The sequence below is a fragment of the Lepidochelys olivacea genome, assembly GCF_965140295.1.
Source record: "Lepidochelys olivacea isolate rLepOli2 genome assembly, chromosome: 13".
NCBI classification, from domain to species: Eukaryota; Metazoa; Chordata; order Testudines; family Cheloniidae; genus Lepidochelys; species Lepidochelys olivacea.
The window spans coordinates 4998760-5025354 of NC_140423.1; the positions used below are offsets into that span (position 1 = coordinate 4998760).

General features: G+C 49.4%; 1 protein-coding gene across 1 annotated transcript; it reads right to left on the minus strand.

Annotated features, from left to right (window-relative positions):
• Nucleotides 1–13440: 13440 nt before the first annotated feature.
• Nucleotides 13441–16971, minus strand: SOX18 (SRY-box transcription factor 18). The gene is made up of 2 exons (XM_084646428.1): nt 16403–16971; nt 13441–15545 (listed from the first exon to the last, which is right to left on the minus strand). Exons 1-2 carry the CDS (start codon nt 16812–16814, stop codon nt 14695–14697), a joined length of 1263 nt encoding a protein of 420 aa, XP_084502554.1. The 5' UTR covers nt 16815–16971; the 3' UTR covers nt 13441–14694.
• Between the last annotated feature and the right edge of the window lie 9624 nt (nt 16972–26595).

Consider the following 26595-nt stretch of genomic DNA (forward strand, 5'->3'; position numbering starts at 1 on the left):
CAACAACAAAGACCTCCATGTCTAGAATCTCTTGACCCATGAGCACAAAGAAGCTAAAGGATGTTGAAGATGAAGGATGGGGAGCAGAAACGGAGAGATGGAGCAATTGAGGGTGGCGTCCAAAAGAAAAAGGCCCCATTTTCCAAAACTCCTCCTTTGGTTTTTCACCCTTGAATAACTTCAGATTCAAATCTGCATATTCCACTGGAAGGCCTCCTGGCCCATGCTGTTCTAATATTTGGCTGATGTCATCGAGTACTTCATAATGCCATAAAAACACCAGAACCTCTATAAACCTGACCAGTCATCCTCCAGCAGAACACACACAGGCTCTTGTGCACCGACCTGGGCACTCACACAAACACATCCACAGACACGCACCGTCAGACCATTCCTCACCCCTCCCACACACACGGCATGTTCACACCGACACACAAGCTGAGAGGATTGCTCTCAGAAACACAGACTCACCAAACCTTGTCTGTGCCCCCATAGAGACTACTCAGGGGCAGATGTGCTCATTCGCACAAACACACACACACAAAAGTTACTCTTGCTGGATGCAACGCTTACATGCATGCGCAAGTTCGACACACACGTGCAGCCACACTCGCCACATGCATGAACGCGGAGCTTCGTCTCTGTGGGGCCCTGCGGGGGCTCTGTTAATGAGGAGATCACGGGAGTGGCTCCCCCGCAGCTCCTCAGAGAGCTACCCATCAATCAGCCAATCCCCCTGCTAAACAGGGAGCAGCCGCTGTGGCGACTGGCGCGCTGAGGCTGCAGTAACTTCAGAGCAGCCCCCCTGCAGCTTTGTGAAGTGGGGGAAGAATTACAGGCCCCACCCTGGAACTGTCATAGAAACCCCTGCTCTGTGCCGGCTTCCTTGTGCTTGGTGCAGAGACCTGGCTTGGACCAGCAGAAAATGCATACAGACATCTCCCCCACCGGAGGCTCACACATACCAAGTGCATACTGACCCACATACACAAATCTGCCCCCGCACACACACACAAAATACAAACCCTCTCTGCAGGTTGTGTTTGTAAAACTGGGAGTTTCTGTGGGCTTCCGAATGTTGTTCCCCGCCCCCAGCCTCTGCCCTTCCTGGCTGTGCACCAGTGGGGTTAGTGGCAAGCTGAGCTGGATGAATCTCAGCAGGTTTGCTGCACGGAAGCATTATCCAGATCTTTTCTCTCGGTCTCTGGCCAGGCGGGGCTGCACCACAGAGAGGTCTGGGATTCAAACCCCCGCCCCCACCCAAAACCCCCCCCAAACTCAAAGGGAAATGTCATGTAAATGAATCTTTCTATCTATTCCAGCCTCCCAATAGCATTTCTAATGCACCCATCGGGGCAGTATGTAGCTGCCCCGTGCAAAATTAATATCCACATTGAGTGCATCCAAAAGAGACCTTGAAAATGGGTGTGTTTGGACTCCACTGGGAAGCCCTCTGCCCACAGCTCCCCCAGGATTCAACCTAGATGCCATCACTCTCTCTAAGGTACTTACATGGCTCCCATTACCAGAGTATCTCAGCACCTCACCAGCTTTAGTGTATGTGTTATTGTGAGGTGGGTGGATACCCCACTGCACAGATGGGCACAGAGAGACAAAGCAACTTGCCCCGGGGTCACACCGGATGCCTGCGGCAGAGCAGGACCCAGGTCTCCCAACTCCCAGCCTAGTGACCTCCTCACTGGGCCGCCCTTCCATCACTGGTCGCAGGTCTGATGAGAACAATTGTAGGGGATGGAGAGGCTCTCCCTAGCATAGCTGCGCCTTGCCCCTTTAAGGATCTTAAAGACTAGGACCAGGACCTTGCCTTGTGTTTGGGAATGAGTGGGGAGCTCACAGAATGTGTGTGTTGGGGGGCGGAGAGTGGGGGGGCTGCTAGAGCTCTCGGTAAAGTCTCCCTAGCCCTGAGCTGCCCCTGCAGAGCTTCCCGGTGTTGCCTCTAGGAGAAGCTCTTAGAAGAGCACAGCCCGATTCCCCACCACTACTAGGAGGCTGAACGCGCCCCCATGTGTGTCCTGCCACATGCCATGTTACTGGCGCAGGGAGCAAAGGTCCCCAGCTAACACCTACATTCTGCGAACCGGTGTCCCTCGCGTCTGCCAGAGCCTTGAGAGTTTAATCCCACATTGCATTTCCCACCCTGCCGCAGAGACGACTTGTTCTCCATGCAGCAGGCCTCCATACTGGTATCCCCCAGCTGGCTCCGTGTTGCATCCTGTGCACGTGTGTTCGTGTGCGTTGGGAGCCTTGATAGAAACGGACCCAAGCGCCCACAGAGCATAAAAGCAGGCGGGATGAAGCGGGAGGAGAGCCAAAGCTAGTGAATAGATTCCAAACTATAGTGACAGGACTCGGAACAGATACCACCTGCCCATTAAGCCAAATACATTTCCTCCCCATTCTCCCTCTTCCCGAACTCCCCTCCCCCTCCCCAGTAACCATCACTGGAAAAGTCGACAGGATGGAGCTGTCAATTTTTAAATATACCTGTCAAATACCTTCTCCATATTTCTCCAGTAACGATCTGTTAAGAGCCCTGCGCTCCACCTCTCTCAATATTAAACCATCAGGCACCAAAGTTTGGAGAGATTAAGTCATAAAATTGGAAGGGGACTGCATGGTAACAGGCCCAGCCTGAGCCATAACAGCCGTGAACTCATCCCCAAACTATTTCAGCAAAGTCCATTTCCATTTCCATTTCACACCTGACCCCCACTCAATAGTTACTCAACAAAATAAAAAGCTTGTGTATTGTTTCCTGAATTCCAGAATTGCCATAAAAGGAACCGGGGGGGGGGTACATGGGTGAGAGTTTTTAAACAAATCTTTCCATGATTCTCTGGCTTTGCACTGCTGTCTCAGATGGGTTCCCACTGGGGCTGGAAGGAATGAGAGGCCTTAAGTGGACAGGGACATACACTGGACCGTCCAAATAGTTTGTCAAGACATATCTGTTCGAATTCCAAAGCACTCATCAGTCTTAAAGCTGGGAAACTTTCTGCAAGTTGTATCCCAGTCTAGGAGCTAGTCTACACTGGCAACGCGAGAGCGCTGCCGTAGCAGCATTTCAACGGGCCTTGTGTGGTCACGGCAACTGCCTCCACGAGGAGTGCAGCGACACTGTCTACACTGGTGCTTTACAGCACTGAAACTTGCTGTGCTCGGGGAGGGGAGGTGTTTTTTCACCCCCCTGAGTGAGAAAGTTGCAGCGCTGTAAATTGCTGGTGTAGACAAGCCCTGAGACTCTTTCCAAAGCCCTTTGTGACCGTGTCTAGACTAGGAAACTGTGGTGTAGTTATCAGTGGTGTTAGCTAACACCTGTTAATTAACATGGTTTTAAACACTACTTAGCACCTAGTGTAGACAAAGACAGCTGAGCCAAGGTCTCTGTTGGAGTAACTCCTCGACTTCAGTGAAGTCATGTTAGCAGGGAATTCAGCCCAGCTGTGCTTATAAAAGTCTCAGCTAGTGTTCAGCATGACCAGCTAACGTGTTAGCTAACAAGTTTGCTAACCACATCTTATTTTCCTGGTGTAGACAGGGCCTGTGGCAAAGTGAACAGGAAACTCTCTCTGGACCTTATGTGGCTTCCTTGCACCTGTCTTTGTCATGTGTTTCCTGGGTGGAAAACTCAGCTGTGATCGAATCTGCAGACAGCACCACAACTGGGTGTGAGGAGGGTTACAACACACAGGAGGAAAGAACCGGACTGCAAACACACAGGAAGGAGGAGAGCAGTGGGGCTGAAGGTAGCAAGAGGAGAACTGGCACTAATGAAGAGACAAACCTGGGCCTACAGCCAGCTGAGGAATTAAACATCATGGGGAACAAACTGCGGGGGCCTTGCAGACCCCCATTCTGTTAAAGCCATTTCATTTTCACCTTGTCTCCAGACTGTCTATAGGAGTCTTTCAGGCAACCAAGCACAGATAGTTGCCATGGAGAAAGTGTAGGATGAAGGCTGGGCGGGCTGGATCTGCGGGGATGGGAGGGGTCTCAACCCGGTCCATGAAAGAGGCTGAGAGTTGTCTATGGCTCTGGAATGAGAGGAGCCAGTGCAGTGAATTGTGCAGGTCCTGGAGTGTGCACCTGGCCAGGGCATCATGGAGCGAAGCCGTCTCTTTTGCACATACTCCTCCCCCTCCCTCCGAGAAACTCTGCAAGCACATGTTGGGAGTGGGCTGGTTTATGAGGTCAATTGTGAAAACTAGGAGCTAAGCTCTCTCACCCAGGGGTCCCTAGCCTCTGTTTGCCAGAAGCTGGGAGTGAGCGACAGGGGATGGATCACTTGGTGATTACCTGGGACACCTGGCATTGGCCACTGTCGGAGGACAGGACACTGGGCTAGATGGACCTTTGGCCTGACCCAGTATGGCCGTTCTTATGTTCATCCTTTTCTTGCCCAGTTTGTGGAATTTCATGCCAGCTTTAGATGTGTTGTTTTGGTAACATTTCTCCCTCATCCCTCTGTCTTTCTTTCCCTGCCCTATCAGGATGATTCCCTTTCTCTCTTTTTCTGGCTTTCTCTTTTTCGCTCCCCTTGTCTTCCTCTCTCTCTACCTCTCTTTCTTCCCCATGTCTGGCTCACTTTCTCCCTCCCACTCTCTCTTTCCCTCCATCTCTCCTCCCTCCAATGCTTCTCTTTTTTCATCTCTGCCTCTTGGGTGCTCTGCCACCAAGGTGACAGAAGTCCTACAAGAAAGTACAGATAATAGAATTTCTCTTACTCTTGACCTCATTTTCTTTGCCCCACTTGTCCCGGCCTGCTCCACACTCGAAATAGCACGAAGAAAGGTTGCATGGCTGTATATTTGCCATGCACTGAGCTGTATATTTAATACCTAAATATCTTTGTATATATACAAAATGTTAAGGGGGGAGAGGTGAATGTGGCTTTGGAAAGTAAAAGCCTGAAAGAAAAAGAGGTTCTTCTCAAGTGTTCCCTCCCACAGCACTCTCTTCTCACTTGCAAAATGGGCCCCAGCTTTGGTAGCAGTCTGCTGCGAATGAATCCCCAGCCGCAGACTGGAGCCATCACTCAAAGTGCCAACGTCCATATCTGAATGGTAAGGAGTCTCCTAGCTCACAGCAGTGACAGTGCCAAGAGGAGAGAGGGTGGCTGGTCAGCTCCATCTCCCAAACTGCATAACCCTCTCACCACCAAATCCAAAGCCAAGTGCACAGGGAAAGAAAACGAAAGGCTTCAGCTTGAGGCCGGAGACACAGGAGGAGACAACCCAGCTTTCCTTACCCCCGGCTTTTCCATGCAGGCTCAGCCTTGCCCATCTCTTAGAGATTCCCTGCTGTCCTTCAGCTGGTGATTACAGCAGCAGAGTTGTGTCAGTCCACAGTCCCCTCAAAGAAGGAATCTGCAGCACAAAGGGTTGCCCAGAGCTTTGCGTGTGGCGGTAGCTGAGGTGGCATGGGGCGGGAGTGGGTAGAGTTGAATTCCACTTGGATTCTCTGGGCTGCAGGGGAGGTCCCATGTGGGTGCGTGCCAGTCTTTCCAATCGTCTCATTTAGGGTCAAATCCTGATCCCAGTTAAGTCAATGGCAATTACCCCCCATGACTTCAAGAAAACCAGGTTCAACCCCTGGGAAGCAGAGCAGGAACCGAGTTCTCTATTTCTTCCTCTCTGCACCTCTCCCTGATGTGTGACCAAGCAATTCACACATGCAGCTTTACAATAAATAGCCAGGGCATCCACCGTGGTATCCTCAAGGGACCCAGCTGCCTGTTGAAGCCCAATCACTGAAGCACGTCTCCTGTGGTTTTGAAAACCTTGTAAATACCAGGTCAAGGATTGGAATGAAAGCCTTTTAAAGCAGGACCTCTGGTCTCCAGCTCCAAAAGCATCATCGTAAGAGAACATCCTGTTCTCTAGGAAAACAGGAAGTGCCTGTCCCTCCATCCTGCCATGGCATCCTTTAGAGATTAATCAAACCGCAAAGGGGAACTATATTTGTGGGCAAAATCAGAACAATCAGACTTTCTCTCGAGGGTATGCGAAAGCCTGGGAACCTTTTGTTTCTCTTCCTGATTCTGCCTCCTCAGCATGTAACCCACTTGTGATCTGTTACAAAAACCTTGCCTATGGGCTTTTTTGGTTGTTATTATTATTTATTTAAATGATGCTGGTTTCTCTAGGTTTAGGGACCACTAGCTTACCAGGACTACAAGTCTGCTAATGTCTGGACTTACTTCTCACCTAAGCTGATCAAAGCTCTAACACTTTGCTGTCTTGCATGCTAAACCTACCGTGAGGAGCACAGACTTATTATGGGGCTGAGCAGCTGATATTCAGCGGTTCTGGAACCTATGTGACTTATTGAGAAACATGATCAATATATAAGTCAGCTTTCCTACAAAAGCTGACGGTGTCCCCGTATGGGTACCTGCTATGAGAAGACAATGGGGGAGTCATATGGGCCACCCCTAGGAGAGTCACAGGATTATCTCTTTTATTTACCCTGAGACTCCTCAGGTCTGGAACCCTGACATTTGGGGCGGAAACTGCCAAACCACACAGGCATCCAGTTTTATTACCTAAATGAAATAACGACGCAAAACATAAAATAAAAAAATATATACAAACTAATCAAATGTAAAGAAAGTGGGTTATTATCAAATCATCCCATTAATCTAATAAACAGATTGAGTAAATCATACCAAGTGAACCCACAAATTCCAAATAAACCCGATGTATGAATTTGGGAAGGCAGCAATCTCGTTTAGCTATCAGCCCCCAAAGTAACAGGCCGTGCTCTGTCTCAGCGGCAATTGATACATTTATGTTCCAACCAAATAGCTGGTAGAGGGAGGGTCAAATCTCAGATGTTGAGATTACAGCTCTAATGTCAGTTAAGGCAGCCTGCCCAAAGTAGTGGTGTATTGGTGGTTAGGTAATAGCCAGTCTCTTCCTCTCCCCTTCCTCCCCGCCAGTGTGAGGTTACATTAAACATTCCAGTGCAACTCACAAGGAAGCAGTTTATTATGTTTAAAATTCAAATGCCAAATTCAGGGGAAAATAACATGGTTTCTCGGGATTAAGCGTATATCTCCGAACCCAGGGAATACATGTGTGTGCGATCTTTACACACACACACACGAATGCTGAGGTACAGGTCTCCCCCTACTAATAAAAATCGGTGAAAGAAAGGTTGCTGTTTATGCTGGATGGCTGTCATGACTCTCATGGTTTCATACTGCTTCAGGAAGCTGGTACATAGCTGAACAAATTTGCTGGGGGTTGTATTGGCTCAGGTTTTTGAACACCAGTGGACTTGCTGGCTGGCTAGAGGTTACTTGCTTGTAGATGTTGGATCATGTTGATGCACATTTCTGGAGTCCTGCCCCTCAGTGAAGCAGCTGGGAGGATGGAGAAAGCACAAATCTCTTTGGAAGCATTGCATGGCCCAAGGCCAGCAGCGGGAGGCAAACAATCAAGTTGTCTTCTTTTCCTCCTGTGTTTTAAGATGGTGGCCTGCCTGGTTCCTCCCCCTCCCAGCTAGAACTCTTCCTCAGGACTCCCTTGCCAAATCAGAACGGAGCACAAGTGTCCCAGTGGCATTTGATTAGATCGCCTTTCTGTAAATGAACACCCTCCTCATTCCAGTAGTTTTGAACTAGGAAAGTCCACGGATCCAAAAAGATATCCAGATAATCAATCAGCAGATCCACAGGTGTTACGAGACATTTGAGATCATGGGTCAGTCCGCAGACATTATCTCAACCATTCTACGAAAGTCCTGATTACAAAATAATTAGAAAATGTGATGCTGGCAATAAGTTGGAACTGAAGTCATGGGAAAACACCAATTATACATTCACTAAACCATGCACGTAGAGGGACAGCTCTTTAGTCTTCAGCGGTTTCTGTTCTACAGTCGGAGCCGTATAACTTCCCCTTTAATATTTCGCTACTCAGTGGCTCAACTTCGAACAGCAGTGTTCAACACACAAAATCTGGGTGAAAGGTTAGTCTTTAACTTGGCAGGAGCAAAATGTCTTTTCCTCCTAAAATCATGATTTTGGGGGGGGGTCAACTTTTTATATTCAGGGCTGTTTCACACTGCTAAACTTTTATTGCTTCCCAGCACTGCACTGTTCTCTCTGCTTTTCCGCCCCAGCCTGCAAGATGCAGAAGGTCAATGATCTGGCTCAGGAATCAGTTTTCTCCCAGGTCCAAGGCTGCTTAGCCACACTTCTCTGTGTGTGATGCATTGGGGTGATCTTCTGCTCTGTAGCTGAGCGTGCTAGACTAGTGTGCTAGCATGCTAACATGTAATGCGATAATTTAGCAGCTCCTGTGTTCTGCTCCAAAAGCAGTTACATTTCAGTGATTCCTGTGTATGTATAAAGCTTGTAAAGTGCTCTGGGATCCTTTGGGCTAAAATACAAATACTAGATAACCTGATTATCTCTGAAAATACTGCAGTGGAGATTCTATAAACACAGAGCACTGCGAATCTGTGCCCCCTCTGCTATCTAATATTGAGGGTCAAATTTTCAAGAATGACCCCTAAATCTGCACCCACAAATGGGCATAAATAAATGGCTGCTGCTGCACAGTTCTTGACATGCACATTTCTATGCACCCAAACAGTGTGCAAATCTGAGATTTGGGGCACACGAAAACGTGCTTGGCAAATGACACAATTGCAACATTAATAAAAAGGGTACTTGCAAAGACCTCTCACTGCCCTCACCATCATGCTTTCAGTGCTGTCCATCAACGAACAGATGCTCCAAAAGCATGATGCCGCCCAATACAAAGGATGAATTCAGGCCCAGGGTGGGGCCTTTTTGGATTTTGTGATGAAGTAGACACAATACTCCTGAATATAAGGCTATCCCGTTGGTGTCTTATTTGTTAATTCTTCGAATTGCAAGATTGAGATCGGGCTCCCAGAATGCTACCTCCAAGCCTGGAAATGTGAAGAATTAAGAAAAGTATCTCTGGGACATTGTTGGTGATAGCATTATGGGATGGCCAAGGTAATCTGAGATTCTGTTGAGCTTTAAAATGACAAGGGGAAATCAATTGGAAACAGCCATAGTTTGGGGTAGGTTGAATATTGGCCAGCAGCTATATGGCTGGATCCAACTCTGATTGAAATCAATGGAGGTTGAATCTGACCCATAAAGAAGTTGTGGTTTTGGGATCCAGAACTCAATGAGAGACCTTCCTAGCTATCCATGGATCCTACAAAAAGGGGAGATTGGCCCAAATGTCAGGAGGGAAGGTCTATGGGGAGAGCAAGGTCAGGAAGGACTCAACCACACTGAGACAAACTCAGCACTCTCAGTGTGGAAGAAGTGAAGAGCAAATCTGGTTCCTCCTACGGCCATTTGGATAGCGGACAGGGGAGGAAGACGCTTTTTCTATACTTCTATTTATAAAGAGCCGAAGTATTGTCTAGTGATTAGAATGCGAGCCTGGCAGGGAACCCTGTCTTCTTCCACCTCTACCGCTGAACTTGCTGCGACCTTTGTCAAGTCACCTTTCTAGGGCTCATGCTCTCTGTTTGGGAAACAGAGAGAACAATATTGTCCGCTTCCACCACCAGGCATATTGTGAAGCCTTAACTCCTTACAGCGACTTGTGCCCAGTATTCTGGCTGATCAAGACAAGGCGTTTGTCACCAAAGGGGTTAGACAGAAATCTGCGACTGACATGCACTCTCCTAACCTTTCATCTGCCATTATGATGTGGTTTTGTTTTCCTTCTTCCTCGTTTCTCTGATCTGGGAGGGGTGGAGGAGGGGAGGGGAGAGGAGGGGAAGGGTGTGGTGTGTGTGTAGCTTTGCATTGTTCACGGTATTGGTTGCAATTATGCTTTATTATTAAAAAACACACACATGCCTCATTGTTAGGCCACAGGGCTGGAAGAGCCTCTGCCGCTTTGATGTAGAAGAGAGAGCAGCCTTTACTGTAAAACGTGGGATGGAGTTAGGGTGACGCACAATGAGCAGTGGTGCATTTGCCTGAAGCCTAGCTGGGCTGCGGGATATGCCTTTGAGAATTCAGGAGACACCCCGCCTACGTGACCAGCAACTAATCTTCAGTCAGGCCATGAGCCGATTGTCATCTAGTTGGACGGGGTGGGGGGAGGGGTTGTGTTCTTGTCACTGTCCTCTCCCTGCCTTTCCTTGCGGGTGAAAACGCTTTGCTTCCACCGGCCACGTTGCTGCCTGGGGACTCAACCTTTCATTGGGTGTGTATCCAGGAGAACTCCCTCACTAGGGGTATGGGTAAGAGAACGGTGCAGCTGAGATGATTCAGTAGGAAGATGATCCTGCAAGGAGACCTGCTAATGCTGTAGATGGGGCTCCTGGGACGGGATGGACTAACTAACCGTAAATCACTCCAGCTTCTTTCCCTGCAGTGGTGATTTGAGCTACACCTTTTGGTGCGTGGCTAGGGAGAAGACACCCCTATGGATACAGAATGAGCCACCTGATGGAAACTTTGCATCCTTACAAAAGCCACATTCCCCTGCCTTCCCAGAGCTGTACGCCCATCATGAGGGAAGAATGCCACTGTGCGTGGGATGGGGAATACTGGCCACGCAGAAGTAATGATCTATAATGATGTTTACAAAATGCTTTAGAGTGCTCAGTGACTTTGTCAAGACTTGAGAGTCGGGGGTCAAAGAAAGGCCTTAATAGCAGAACGGACAGGTACCGGGGTGTAGCAAGTGTTATTAAAGAAAACTAACACTGAACTCTTGGATCAGGGTAGAATCCAGCAGTCAGGATTTATCAGCAATGAGCACCCCCCTACTAGGGGCTATTGTCAGTACTTACTACTAATACAGAAAGGCAGGTCTTCAGCTGCAGTCGATTGCCAGACCGCCACTGAAGTCCATGGAGCTGTGCAGATTGACACCAGCTGCAGATCTGGCCCAGCATGTCTGAGAGATGGTGCGTGGCTGGGGTGGGGATTGTTTTGTTGCAAGTACCTTTGTGCTGAAGCGCATGGAGCTCCCAGGGACTGCATCAGTCAGTGTTGTTTTGCAGTGGTGCAATAGAGTTTTAAACACCTTAAGTCTCAAATGGCCATTAAAACGCAGAAATGCACAGTATGATTCCAAGTGCTCGGCTGCAGAAATATTTAACCAAGAGCAGGTCCCCATCAAGCCATTAACTTCAGTGGTGAGCCATTGCCAAGGAATTAAAAAGCCCTGGGCTGTAGGAACAGGAGAAGTGGGAATGAGGTTCAGACTGTTTCTGACTTTTCCAAAGGAGCGACACGCACAAATCTCTGTTTGCAGTTGCCTCACACGCCGCTTCTCTGCTTCCTTTGGCTACCAACCTCCTGTTCAGTGAGCCCTGCAGAGGAACAGAATTAGAGATGGGCCCAAGCTTCAACCTTTGGATCCAGATCTGAACTCTTCCAAGGTCTGGGGCAATTCAAACCTGGGGGCTTGATTTAGTGCATTATCAAGACATTGGTTAAGTGAGATTTGTGTGTGTGTGTGTCAGGCGCAGAGTTTTGTCCATCTAAAAAGAACACGATCTGGAGCCATGAAGCCGTCAGGGACTCTCTCCCATTGTAAACAATGGCTAGAATGAAGAACACTTCAAACATCTGGCCAGTATAGTCTCTCTCCGCTCGGCTAGATGCATCCATCAGCTGACGAAGAGCCGCTCGCTCCATGTATTTTTGCAGCTGTTTAGCAGCTACATCTTAAACAACAGCAAAGTGATTAAAAGAACCTCATCCTCATACAAGACATGGATAGAAACCTGTATTTTGCTGTTTGATTCCTTTTGGTGAATGACTGCAAGGCTCGGGGGACTGGGGATGGGATACAAAACTGGTCATCTACTCAACTCCAGCTATGGATAGTTAGCAACCTCTGTAGAGAAGCCAAGGTTTGACTGGGCCATGGACACTGAAGTGCTATCTGACCTCTAGAAATGTCCCCTCCAGCTCGATTAGGGCACAGCGGCAGGGCATCTTCTACCCATACTGGGCCTTTTCTGCAGATAGGATTTGGTGAAATTTTCAGAACTGCCCACGTCACTTGGACACTTTTGACGATGTTAATCTGCCTTCCTAGCATCATGAGCAGCATTCAATTAACAATGAAAATGCAGGGGGGAGGACCCAAATAACTGTAGTATAAGAGGCAAAGAATCATCTAGCCATCCTCTGGGATGGCAGAATTAGCATAGCTTGCAAATCTAACAGTGGGGGGAAAGAAGGAAATTCTAGTGGTAGAAAATGACTAGCATTTCCTCTGTGATCTAATCTACCCATTACCTTTCCTCTGTCAGCTCCAGGGCAGATGGGAGAGGGGCTGAGTGTGCTTTTCTTTTTTTTAATCACAGGAAGTGATCACATGGTAATATGCAAGGTACTTGGAAGCTCAGAACTGGACAATCAGTCAGAGCTTGCTTTCTTTTTCCCCTGGTCTCCTTCCTTCCAGGCTGTTTCTGGGGACTAGAATGGGATTCAGCCTATATAAGGCTGTTTCCTTTCGCAGTCGTTTGTCCAGGCACACAGGATGCTTCCCATTTCTTTGTTTGTTTGTTTCAGCCGGTGATCCTGGCACATGCTGGACACACCCACTGGTGGCCATAAGCCAGCTCTCCCGTTTAGCCTATGATGTCATTTTTCCATGTATTCCCCCCCACCCCCTTTTTACATACTGTATATGGAAACACAATGGAGTTCCTTTCTGTAATTTAATGGGAACAAACACTCCGTTCATTTATTGGCACTTCACATAAAAAATGGGGCAGGACTTAGTCCTGTTAACACTAACGTGGGTTTGATTTAGGAGAAGCTTGAAAATTCATGTCATTTGTTAAATATCCCTCTCCCCTAAACGGCAAATCCCTGCCAACAACAAAAACCTTTTGTCTATTCATTTTTTAGTAGTCTTTTTTGGGCTAAATCAATCTGGTTTAAATCACCAGCGTTCAATGAACGGATGCCGCAAGCAATTTATGCAACAGATTGGTATTTTCCTTTGTAAATATTCTGGTGCAAGTGCTGCATTTACCAGAAATAAATAGAACTAATTAAAATGAGAGGCATAAAATAGGAAAGAGGGATAAGATTTGCTTTGGGGGACCCAAATGAGTATAACAATGGGTTGAAACCATGAAAAAGACTATGTAAGCTGAATATCTGCAAGGAAGTTCTAATGGGTGCAAAGGATCATGGTGGAAGCTCTGTTGCTGGAAATGTTTTATAACTAGACTGAACAAAGCATTAGAAAATGTGTTACAGGGAGCAAGCCTGCACTGGCTGGGCTAGAAGACGTTCCCGTTTGCAACTTTTATGGGCCCCATCCTTGCACTTTTTGACTCGAATGAGGGTAGGCGAAAAGCTTGTAGGGATCAGGCTGTATATGATAGCATACAGCCATGCTAGCAAAATAATAACCACACAGAGGCACACAAATGTCAAGAGAAGGATATCACATGTTTTATTAAATGTCATTTATCTGAGAACAGATGCTTTCCCCATAGAACATATCTTTCACACTTACAAAATGAGAAATTTAAGAGAGGGTGAGACAGCCATGAGGACTGTGTCTGCTGACATTCTCTGAGCACTAGCCGCCTTTCATATATCTTTGGAGAGTGTTTACAAGGCTTCCTAGTGCTGGCAGGCGATACTATTGAAATTAATACAATTGCTAGGCTGTCAGGACATTAATCAAGTGATCCAATAATCTGGAAATGGTTGCGACAACATGCATTTGCGGAAAATATGTGTTCACACGACAAGTACACAAGATGGGAATAACTATATGAAGATGTTTTAATAATGAACCAGTATGCAAACCAGAGGACAGTTTGCTCTCCAGACAGACCTAGACAATGAAAATGTATGCAGTTCTATTTTGGGGGCAGAGGGAGGAGAAGGGTAAGGAGTGTACAGAATTCTAGTCAATTGTTCAACAATATTGATATCATAATTCCCTTTTCTCCAAATATTTCTTCTTTTAAAATCCAGCCTTGCTACATAAATGCTGTAGATCTCATGGATATCCTTGGATTTATTTTAAAAAAAGTTTGATAAAAAACCCAAACACATTAAATATAATTTTATATATATAAAAATGCTTAGTAAAAATATAGCCTCGTTGCCCAGTTAAAATATATTGCTGAGAATACAGTGAAAACTGTGCTAAAACCCACCTCTAATAGGCACCCAGTCTTAAAACAACCAGTTCAAAAGATCCCCACGGTTTCCCATGCTATGTAGTTTGCCCTTCAGTTAAACACTTGCACGGTCAATTTGAGCAGGTCCCATTGGCAGTTGTTTTAGACACGAATCACTGTAGTTTGTCTAAAGACATGGTAGAACAGCCTGATCTTAGAAGTTACAGCTATGCCCGGCTGAAAACAATGTGTAAGAAGCTTTGCCATACTTTCCAGTCAGCACAGAGTTAAGAGATGGAGTGCTGTAGGCTGACCTCTTGTCTATGTTAACCTTCTGCGTTGGCAAATGCATCTATTTGTGTTATATAGTTATACAGTATATCAGTGATTTCAGCATGTTTTTAAAAAAAGCGATGCATTTAATGAGATATTCTAAATATTATGGAGCTCAATGGTTAAAGGAAGACGGTTTTTCTTTTTTAAAGGAGACTCTGCACTGAAGGGTCATACGTTCTCCAGGGTGAGCGCATTGTACAAGGTGGGGCAGACCTAGCCTGTGATGCAGGAGCTATAGTAGACCGCACTGCTGGCATCAGACAATGCAGATATCAAACTGCTCTCCTCACAGGAGATGCTTCTTGGAGTCACTTTGGACAGGGAGACATGGTAAGGGAGTCCTGAGGTTTCAGGACGAGTCCTGCTCATGTTCAAATACTGGTCAAACTCATTGCGGTCAACATCTGTCCAAAGCTCAGTTTGATTTAAGTGATCTACACTGTCAACATGATGGGCTTCAGGAGGGGGTGAGAGCTGGCCCAGGTGGGCAGAAAGGACATTCTGCGGTCCAGAGCACATTTGGTTGTAGAACATGCTAGATGGATGGGGAGTCCTCATAGCATCAGCCAAATGTGATGGGGTCTGAGCATAGGGCAGTGCCATGTCCCGCCCCATGGGCTTCTCTTGGGGAAACTCCATCTGGTGATGGGGATGATAGCCTCTAAAGGGCATCATGCTGCAGTCATCCTGCATGTGAGGAGGGAAAAACGCTGGCTCGGTCTGTTCCAAGACATCCAAAGGAGACATCTCGGGAGTTGGCAAGCCATAGTTTTCAATATCCGACCCCATGGAGTGGAGTTCTCTGAAGTGGTTAAGTGGGGGAGGCTGGTGGTGGCCAGGCTGGCTGCCACTATGATGATTCATGCTGAAGCTGTCGCTGCACGGCTGGGAAAGGTTGTGGAGAAGGATATTGGGTTCCATCCTCTTGATTTTCTTGGCTTGCTTCTTCCTCCTTGGGCGGTACTTGTAGTTGGGATGGTCCTGCAGATGCTGAATTCGCAGCCTCTCTGCTTCCTCCACGAAGGGGCGCTTGTCACTGGCACTCAGGGCTTTCCATGACTGGCCTGGAAGGGGAAAGCACACCCCGTTAAAAGGGCTCAGCCCTGCACCCTTCCTCCAGAACGCACAGACCTTTGCAAAGAAGCAACGCATGCAGATACAAGAGAGGACAGTGCTTTGGGGGACCGGGGCGGGGGGAGAGGAGGTCACATCCAGAATGCGGTTAAAAAACCGGCAACAGACAAACCTCTGGTTTAACCCCCTTCTGGGGAGAAGGCTGAAAAGTGATACCAAGCTCCCCTCCCCCAAAAGAAAAATAGGGATTTAACTCTTCAGCCCCGGAGAGAGATGATTGCAAAGCTCTGCTCGGAGCCCACCTTCTGCTGAGAAGTCCAACGCTTTCTGGGCACAGGCATGCGGTTCCCCCCTGCAATGGGACACTGAACGCCACCCCCCAGAAAGGAAAATAAACCCTGACCGGATAGGAAAGAGAATAAGCAAATGTCCTTTGCAAGGCAAGAGAGGAGGCGGAGGGGCCACTGTACTGGAGAGCTAGCAACAGCAGCCGTTCCAGCTAGCTTCCTAACCCAGCCACCAAGGGACCTGCAGCCCGGACCTAAGCCCTGCAGCCATGTCCTTACCCAAGCTCCCGTCTGGGCTTCAGCCTGACCCTGGCCCAGATCCAGTGAGGGGCGCCTGTTTCTATGCCAGTGGGTGCCCTCTGTCCCTATCCCAGGTCCCAGCGGGTGCAGCCCACCCTGGGTCCCAGGTCCCAGTGGGGACAGCCTGCCCCTATCCCGGGTCCCAGTGGGGACAGTCGGCAGCCTGTCTCTGTCCCGGGTCCCGGAGGGAGCAGCCTGCCCCGGGTCCCAGAGGGGGCAGCCCGCCCCGGGGCGCTGCAGCGGCTCGCCTCGCCGCTTACCCAACATCTTGCTCAGCACCGCGTTGTGCAGGTCGGGGTTCTGCTGCGCCAGCCGCTTCCGCTCGTCCTTCGCCCAGACCATGAAGGCGTTCATGGGGCGGCGGATCCTGGAATCCTCCCCCGGCTTCCCCTCGGCTCTGCCCGAGGTCGGACTGTATCCATACCCGGGATCCGGGCTCGGCGAGCGGCTGGGAGCTGACCCGAGCGCTCCTGGATCTCCCCCCGCCGCGCCTGGGCGAAATCCAAAGCCGGGGTCAGGGCTGGGGGTCCGGCTGGACGCGGAGTCTGCCCCCGGGGTCTGCGGGTAGGCGAGCCCGGGCTCAGCGGCGGGGGCCGCAGTGGGTCCCCATGAACGGCCGCCCCTGGGTTGAGATATCTCCTCTCGGCAGTAACTAGGCTCAGATCTATTCATTCCAGCTGGGCGGCCCTTTGGATCGGAACCGAGCAGTGCGGGGCAAAGAGGAGAAACCTGGCCCGGCGCGGCGCCTGCGGTCGGCAGCGGCTCAGCGGTCCGCGTCGGGGGGGAAGCCAGGGAAAGTCGCGTTCCCCTCCCAAAAAACTTTTGGGACGCCGCGAAGCGGGAAGGGGTCAAATATAGCCAGCTTGGGCCAATCAGCAACGGGGAAGGGAGGGGGAGGAGGCGTCCCCGGGCTGCCTCGGGAAGGGGGTGGGCTGGGGGGGCCCGTTTGAAACCTTGGTTGGCCGGTTCCCTTCCGGCCAAGGAGCTTGGACTTGGCGGTTGGTTTTTTGTGGGCAAGCTCGAGTGGGGGGGGGGTCGCTTAAATCCGCGGCGCGACAGAAACCCCCTCCCCGGCAAAGCAAGGGGGCCAGGGAGGCGGCTTCCCTTTGCAGGGCCATTGGGGCGAGGAGTTGCGATGCTCCTTGCTTTGCCGCCTGGGGTCCGCCCCCAGCGCCCCAGCCACGTCTGGCTCCGCGGGCAGAGTCCTGCGGAGGAGCGCCGCTCGCCGAGCCTCGGGGGCCCGCGGAGCGGCCCGCGGGGCGCCGCGCTGGAAACGCCGCGGTCCCTTTGCCGCCAGCGGGGCAGAAAACGCTCCGCGGGCCGGCGCAGTGACAGGCCCGCCGTGCCGCGGGGCGCTACACAAAGTGTGTGTTTCACTGAAGTGTCCAGGCCGGGGGGGGACGGGGACGGGACGGAGCGAAGAGATCGGGTTGGAGATACCGGCCTCCAGTGCTCCCTGCCGTCCGGCCCAGCGCTCCGGGTCACATGCGAAGGTTCTCCCCGCTTCTAGCGGCGTCCAAACCCCCTTCTGCCTGCAAACTCTCCCCCAGACCCCGGCCTGAAATCCGACACTGAGCGTTCGGCGGACTCCGGGCCCTGTATTGAGCAAGAGCTCGCAGCGGTGGGGTATTGCATGCCACGGTTTGTGTGTGTCTGGAAGTGATTTGAAAAAAGCCAATCTGCATTTAACCCTAAACAAAACAAAAGGCTTTTTTTTTTTTTTTTTTTTTAATTGTCCAATTTACCCTTCAATCTCGAGACAGAAACAACGGAGGTTTCAAACTCGATTTCCTGCTAGGTCCTGGAGTCCCTTGCTATTTTGCAACAACAAATCAGCAGTGACTGCAGAGGAGATCCTGAAAGTTTCCAGGCCCCCGCCCTTCCCTCCTGCGCTGGCTTTCATGGGGAGCCAACTGTCTGGGCCCTGCACTTTTTAAGGAGCACACATGGGCTTGCAACCTTGGGCTGGTAGCTGCAGAGAACTCCCACTGTGCTGCATTGCCTTCTGAAAGAAAAACGCTGCCCTTAGCCTAGGCCATGGGAGCAGGGAGGGGAACTGCAGTAGGTTATACCTGTCCCCGGCCAATGCCTGTCCTTGCAGTGTTTTTCAATTAGGGGAAAATATACAACCTGGAGGGAAAATACAGCCTGTGTATCTCTGAAGCAACCCCAGCCCCTCTGCAGCAAGCACCTTTCCTTGCTATTCACCCCAGCCCCTCTCTGGCTAGGTGCATGCATCCTAGTGCCTTCAGCACCTTCCCTGGGACCTGTGCGTTCACACTCATCCCTCCACAGGCACCCCCAACACACCCACATCCCCTTCCAGGTGCCCTCAGAGGCTCTCTTTGCATGGGCCGTTTGTTTTGGTGCCTCTGGGTGGCGTTTCATGCCTGCGGAGTGGCTAATCCCAGATCAGCTCGTGTCTGTCTGCAGTTTATTCCTCACATCCAGGGTGGTTTATTTTTTTCTGACTGAAAGAAAGTCAAATAATCTAGAGCGATGCTGACAGAGATGTGGGCCTGCCGTGGTCAGAGGTGGCGCGGAGGGTCCATCGGAATGTTTGCAGCTGCTGCTTTCTGTTCTAGGACTATACACGCAGGGTCTAGCTGATCCCAGCTGTGCTGGAGTTTAGAGGGGGGACAGGCTGGGAGGAATGTGGGGAGGTTCCCATTCCCCCTTTGAGAAGTGGCTGAGAGAGGGGCCCAAGGAGCTACTCAGAACAGCTCCAATGCTGTAAAAGCCCAAGCTTGTTCTCTCTGCGGTACCATACATTTTAAAGACAAAAACTGGTTGTCGCATGAAATAATAAGATGCCACTTTTCTTTCGGTATTCCAACAATAGCTAGGTAGGGCCTTGTCTGCTCTGGACACTTGTCTTAATTATAGCAAGGCTATATATATACATAGCATAGCAACACTGTTGCAAACCAGAGCTTACCCCTGGTTGAAACCGAGCTAAATGACACTGGTGCAAATTGTGATGCATAGCGGTTTGGCCTCTCTACTCTTTGCAACAGTGCAGCTGTACTGGTGTCTGGGCCAGCACTGGCTGAAACTGGTGCAGGCCTACGATTAGATAACTGGGCCACAGTGCAGGCAGCAGGGCCAATGCATTAGAATGGAGATTCCATGTCTCTGCAGGAGCACAGCTGTAAGTGGTAGCTTGCCAATGAAACAAGTGCTTCTTTGGGTTACTGTCCTTTTAGTAATTCCAGTGCAGGGAAATGTGCTATTATTTCCTTGTTTCAATGGTATCAGTCCAGGAGCCACTTCTGCAACTGTACATTTTGGGACCTGATGCTGTCTGGTCAGTTTCCAGGCCAAGATGCAGAGTAAACATGTCCATATATTTTAAAATATTACTAGCTACAGAGAGAGATTTCAGCCAAACACAAGCTCAAAATTCACCTCAAAATGCCATAATCCTCACCATTTGTCTCAGCACAGCCTGGACCAGCGAAACGTAGCATAACAGAATAGCAAGCCCACAAACAAATGACCCGATCCTGTGTTCATTCAAGTCGATTACAAAGCTCCCATTCGTGCAGAGTCAGGACCATACTTTGCAAGGTTACAGCTGGACTGATATGTGAGTTCTGTGAACAGGCCCCTGTGACGCACCGAAATGCTGGTTCATGCAACAGTCTCTCCACTATGGTTTTGGCCCGTACAATGCTATAGTATTGGCCCTCTTTCATGACCACATCTTGCAACAACCCTACCTTTTTCTGTGGCTTTGGGGACAGTGATTTATATCCCAAGTCTGTTGTGAAATCCTTTTTTGGTCATTCCAAGTGTAACGCCTGACAGACCCCGGTCGTCAGCGGGCGGGATTCAACCTGGGACCTCTGGAGCTTAGTGCATGAGCTAAAAGCCAACGGGCTGTTAGCTAAGGCGACAGAGCAAACTCACTAATCTCTCTCTAAGTGGTCTCGGTTCCACTGGATGGGACAGAACACCACACCCAGGAGGTGGGTTACATACTTCCCCTAGCTGAGGAAGCACGTCCCAAGCTTCAGAGACTTCCCAGTTGAAATCCTGGACGAGCCCCTACTTGTAACACTGACAGACCCTGGTCATCGGCCGGCAGGATCAAACCAGGGCCCTCTGGAGCTTTGTGCACCCACCATGACCGCTCTTGTAAACTCACGCCCAGCATTGCTGTAAACTGTCGAGATCTCCCAGGCCATGTTTACACCCTGCAGCGTGTGATCTGCAGCGTGGTTTGTATTGCAACCTAGCACAGCCCACAGGCAGATATTTCAGCTTGCTCCATTGGGACGCTCAGCAGAACTATGGCTCATGCCTTTTGTGTGTTGCATTATGAGTGTACTCCTAATCCATCAAAGTGGCGTGGCTGGACTGGGCTGTGTGCTGCACCTGTCTGGACAGCCATCTGCTCATGGTCAGCATGGGGTGGAGCATGGACATAATAAATTATTGCTACTTATTGCCGCATGGGAGAACCCCCGCCCAACTTCTTTCAGACAGCATTGTCCAGCATCAGACTACTTCTGGGCAGCCCACCCCCTCAGTTTTGGACTGGAAGCCAGAAATACTGAGCCAGATTTTCAAACACACTCTGCATGCTGGGGATTGGGACACGTTACGTGCTGAGCTCTTTGGAAAATCTGTCCCGCTCTTTCACTGTCTTGTTGTGTGCACACACACCTGTGCAGGTGGGCTCGTGCCAAGTGGTGTGAGGTTTCTACGGATAACAATCTGCACAATGGAAATGCCTAATGTAGACATTTTTCATATGTTAGATTGGCTAGATTAGAGAGGAGGAGAGCCAGAGAGGGAGGGAAAGGAGGAAGGCAGACAGAACAGGTGAAGGAAGAAGGAGGCAGACAGGAGGGGAAATGAAATATGACAAAGGCAGGAAAGCAGGGAGAGGAGGGAGTGGGGAGGTCTGCAAACAGATAGAGCCATGAGTAAGGGAACCAAAAACTTTCGACTGCCGCTGGTGCCAGACACGGTCATGGTAACGTGGCCCGAGTCAGCCAATTTCGTCCAGGCTCAGCGACCAAAGCGTGGTGAGCCCTGGGTCCTCCGCTGGGCTCTGTGTCAGTCAGGGGTGGCTACGTGGGCAACGTCTTGCCTCCCTTGGCTTTCACCCTTGCCAAGGCCAGAGAGGGTAAATCATCCGAGCCCAGCAGACACCAAGCTTGGGGTGTGACATAAACACACATCCCGTACTCCTGGCCCAAGGATAGCTCTATCACTCCTCTAGTCTCTTAACTTTCACTGGGGGGGGACGAGGACTCTGCCCCCCTTCCAACTCCTGTGTATCCAGATATACACACGCGGCACCTCCCACACACCAGAAGGAGAAAATAAATAAAGCCCAGCTGAAAGTGGGGGGAGACAGAGCCAGAGAGACATGCAGCCGGGGAGGGAGAGGGAAAGCCACTGGGGGGGGCTGCCCTGGGCCCTCCAGCTTCTCACAGTTCAGATTCGCAGCGGCCGTATGGAGAGGAAATGTTGGATATTCCTGGGCAGAGATAAGATCATTGTAAAAGCCAGCTGGGTGACCTCTCCCATCACCCGCCTCACCAGGGCTGGCGTCTGACGAGCTGGCCGGTAGCCCAGCAGCCGCCACTCTACATAGGGCTTTTTTTTTTTATTGGGCCCTTGGATTTCTGTCTCCCCTCCACCCCCCTCCCCGCTGCCCCGGTTTCCCTTTATAGACTCCTGTGCTTCAGTGCGCTCCAGCACCACACCTAGGAGAGGAAGTTTGGCTGGGGATGCAGACTCTGTGGCTGAAACGCTCTTTAAACACAAAAGATTTTTTTTTCCCTGAGTTCGCCCCCCCCACCCTCAGCTCCTCATCCCCCCTTGTCTTTCGTGCTTCTGATTATTTGTCAAAGCGGCTGAGGCTGCCATCAAGCTCCCACCGGTCTAAAAATAGGCCCAGCGCCTCCTGCCTGCTCCAAAGGCAATTGGAGCCCTCCAGAGTCTTTGGGAAACGGTGCGGCAGGAGAATAGGCAGGGGAGGAAGACCATGGGCAGTAGGGCTGGTCAGGGGAGCTAACTCATGCTATTATTTATGATTATTTGTTTTGAGGCAGCGCTTAGAGGACTCGTCGTGGAACATGGCGGCAGCACGCTAGGTGCTGTACAAATACAGAACAAAAAGACAGCCCCTGTCCCCCACCTCCGCAAGACTAACAATATAAGTTAAAGACAAAAGGCAGAGTCAGACAGACAGACGAGGGACCCCAAGGAGCCAATGATCTCAAAGCACTTTCCCAAGAAAAGTAAAGGTCATTAGCTTCATTTTGCAGATTGGGAAACTGAGGCACAGAATGTTGAAGTGAGTTCCCCAAGGTCATCCAGAAATGGCTGTAGCAGAGTCAGGAACTGAAGGCAGGTGTCCTGAATTCAAGTTCAGTGCCCCTATGTGCTGGACCACACTGCCAACGGCGGAATAGTATTCGTCATATCAAAATCATTCAGGAGCCACTCCTGATTCCTGAAAATGGATTCATTGTTTTTAAGGATTCCCCAACCAGTTGGGACAATGTCCAGACTCTGGGTGGGTTCAGGAACTACTGCATGAATCATTCACTCCAATTATTCATAGTCGGGGTGTGGGATTGTTTCACATGGTAGTGCTTCTACACTCTGATTGGATGGGTGAAACTGTTAACAGGGGGATATTTATTAATAATTTATTATTAATTATTATTATTATTATTTTATTATTGGTTAACATTATATTGCAGTAGCACCTAGAAGCTAAAAAATTCAGGGTCTTATTTTGTTAGGTGCTGTACAGATATAGAAAGTCTGTACACCAAAAAGCTTACAGTCTAAAAGATGAGATAATTTCACTCCCCACTGAAATGCAACCACCTCTGGGGTAGAACATGGTAGCTGTTTAACAGCACATAACAACACTATACAACATGCTAGGGCAGGAAATAAAGAAGATTAATATACCCAGTGATAACTTTAGGGGGATTTAAGTAAGAGTTAATTACAAGCATTTGAAGTTAGCTGGGACACTGGGGTTAACGCACCCCTACCCATGTCATGGGACAATCTACAAGGCTGTACTAGATGATGCTGATTGCTGTTGTGGTGGGGGCATGACTGACCTTTGGTTAACTGAGTACCCATTAACCAGAGTTTGGTTATATTGTACATGGCACAAGACAGGGAATATAAGGATGCAGTTTGCAGAAGGGTAGGCACTGGAGCTGGACTGCTGTGATCCCAATCTTCAGACCTGCTGGGTTGCAAACCTGGGATTTGCAGATATACAGTGTATTAGAGGATTGGGCCAAAAGAAATCTGACGAGATTCAACAAGGACAAGTGCAGAGTCCTGCACTTAGGATGGAAGAATCCCATGCACTGCTACAGACTAGGAACCGAGCGGCTCAGCAGCAGTTCTGCAGAAAAGGCCCTAGGGATTACAGTGGACAAGAAGCTGGATATGAGTCAACAGTGTGTCCTTGTTGCCAAGAAGGCTAACAGCATTTTGGGCTGTATAAGTAGGAGCATTGCCAGTAGATCGAGGGATGTGATCATTCACCTCTCTTCGGCATTCATGAGGCCTCATCTGGAGTACTGTGTCCAGTTTTGGGCCCCACACTACAAGAAAGATGTGGAAAAATTGGAAAGAGTCCAGCGGAGGGCAACAAAAATTATTAGGGGCTGGAGCACATGACTTATGAGGAGAGGCCAAGGGAACTGGGATAATTTAGTCTGCAGAAGAGAAGAATGAGGGGGGGGGGGTTGATAGCTGCTTTCAACTACCTGAAAGGGGGTTCCAAAGAGTCTGTTCTCAGTGGTAGCAGATGAGAGAACAAGGAGTAATGATCTCAAGTTGCAGTGGGGGAGGTTTAGGTTGGATATTAGGAAAAACTTTTTCACTCGGAGGGTGGTGAAGCACTGGAACGGGCTACCTAGGGAGGTGGTGGAATCTCCTTCCTTTGGCCTGGTCTACACTACGGTGGGGGGGGGGGATCAATGTAAGATACGCAACTTCAGCTACGAGAATAGCGTAGCTGAAGTCGACATATCTTAGATCGACTTAGAATCACTTACTTCACGTCCTTGCGGAGCAGGATCGACGGCCGCTGCTCCCCAGTCGACTCCGCTTCCGCCTCTCACCCTAGTGGAGTTCCGGAGTCGACAGCAGAGCGATCGGGGATCAATTTATTGCATCTACACTAGATGCGATAAATCGATCCCCGATAGATGGATCACTACCCACCAATTCGGTGGTTAGTGTAGACGTGGCCTTAGAGGTTTTTAAGGTCAGGCTTGACAAAGACCTGGCTGGGATGATTTAGTTGGGGATTGGTCCTGCTTTGAGCAGGGGGGTGGACTAGATGACCTCCTGAAGTCTCTTCCAACCATGATATTCTATGATTCTATGATTAAGAGGGCCCTCCATAGACTCATTCGACCCCTGCATCGACCATGCACCTCTCCTGTCCCCTACTTTCTCATTCATGCACCAACCTATCCCCTACATCTGAGCTCTAGTGGAACAAGCAGACTCTGTTGGTCTCATTGCCAGTAGTGGTCGCCTTGGTATTATGATCAGCAATATGTACTTCATCTTTTTCTAAAACAAGTATTTCCAAAAAACTTTTAAAAAGAAAGACATTTCCTGGAGAACAAAATGCTCAGAAGTCCAAGATTGTTTATAAGCCTTGTGGAGAAGTTAAAAGATGAAACACAGCTAAAGTGGCCAGCTAGGTGAAGAGAAATTCATCTCTAGTGACACTCATTTGACTCCCAGCAGAGTTCCATTCGGCCCCTTGCCTTTTAGTGTCAAACTTTTTAGCCAGCTTCCAATTTTTCACACCTCTTTCTGCATGCACAGTTGTTGTGACCACTTCTTTTGTGGTGCAAACCCCACACTGGTGCACCCGTATTTGATGACTAACCTCCTGGTGTGCAAATGCTGAAATCTGTTTGCCCACTGGGATGTGGTAACACTGGACACCAGAATCAGCTGATCACTGCAGAGGGGGAGCAGAATGGGAGGCCAGGACTGGCATGCTTGTCCTTTTTGGTCTGACCTTTGTTCTCTGTAGCTTCTCCAATCCTTGCTTCCAGGGGTGGGGAGAATCCCTAACCTGACAAATGTAGCCTGGCTGACCACAGATGAACACCTGCATGGTGAAAAGATGACCAATGGCGTTGACTCCAAGTGAAATTCCAAGAACTTTGATCCCTTCTTCCCTTGAATAGGTCCAAACTTTACTACGTTTGGGTATTTCAGTGTGGTCTACTTGATGTCGCCATGTTCTCCTGTGCAAGGACAGCTGGGCAGGCTGCTATTACCTTTAGGAAGGCTGGATGTTTTTCCCACTTGCCCAAGGTGCAACAGGACAAGTTAAGGGTGGAAATCCCCCTTAGCTTTCAGTGTCCTGGCTCCTGTTAGATCAGGTCACTATGATAACTGAAGCTGAGTTGGGTTGTGTAGTAATTTCTTTCTCACTTTTCTGTGAAGCTTCAGAGGCCACATTTAACTGAGGACACTTTAAACATTCAGGAAGGGCTGTTTCTGAAATGTTTCACAAACACACACACACACACACATTGCTTATTTGAGTGGGTTATGGAGGTTTATGGCCCAATGCGAACTCACTGACGCAATGGAACTTTCCCACTAACACCACTGGGCTTTGAATCCGGCCCATAGGGGGGTTGAGCTGGCTGTGAGGACACCCTCTTGTCTGTGACTCCATCGTCTGCATTCCCTGCTCGGGGTTGTTTTCTTAGTGTTTGTTTATTTTATGTGGAAGTGACCTTCACGCTTTTGAAAAGCGATGAGCTCCCAGCCTTGGAGAGCGAAGTCCTTTGTCTACAGAGCAGGTGCAGCAGGCTTCCCTATGATACGACCCACCAAGGTGTCTCTGCCTTAGCCTGAAGTCACCACATATTAGGACAGGAGAGGAGCTGTCTCCAAGGTCCATTCTGTCCCTTGGTCTCTCCACTGAGGCAGCCAACAAAGGGCCGGTGAGTGCCAAATGAGATGGTGGCATTTGATAATGTGCGCACCTGCCCAATCAGCACTGTCCGGAGACATAAGAACATAAGCTTGGCCCTAATGGGCCAGACCAATGGTACTTCCAGCCCAGTATCCTGCCATCTAACAGCAGCCAGTGCCGGAGGCTTCAGAGGGAATAAACAGAACAGTCAATCAAGTGATCCATCCTCTGTCATCCAGCTCCAGCTTCTGGCAGTCAGAGGCTTAGGGACACCCAGATCCCTGACCATCTTGGCTAATAGCCATTGATGGACCTGTCCTCCATGAGCTTATCTAATCCTTATTTGAACCCAGTTATATTTTTGGCCTTCACAACATCTTTTGGCAACAAATGCCACAGGTCAACTGTGCTTCGTTTGAAGAAGTGCTTCCTTATGTTTGTTTTAAACCTGCTGCTGCCTATTAATTTCATTGGGTTCGTGTCTTCTGTGAAGGG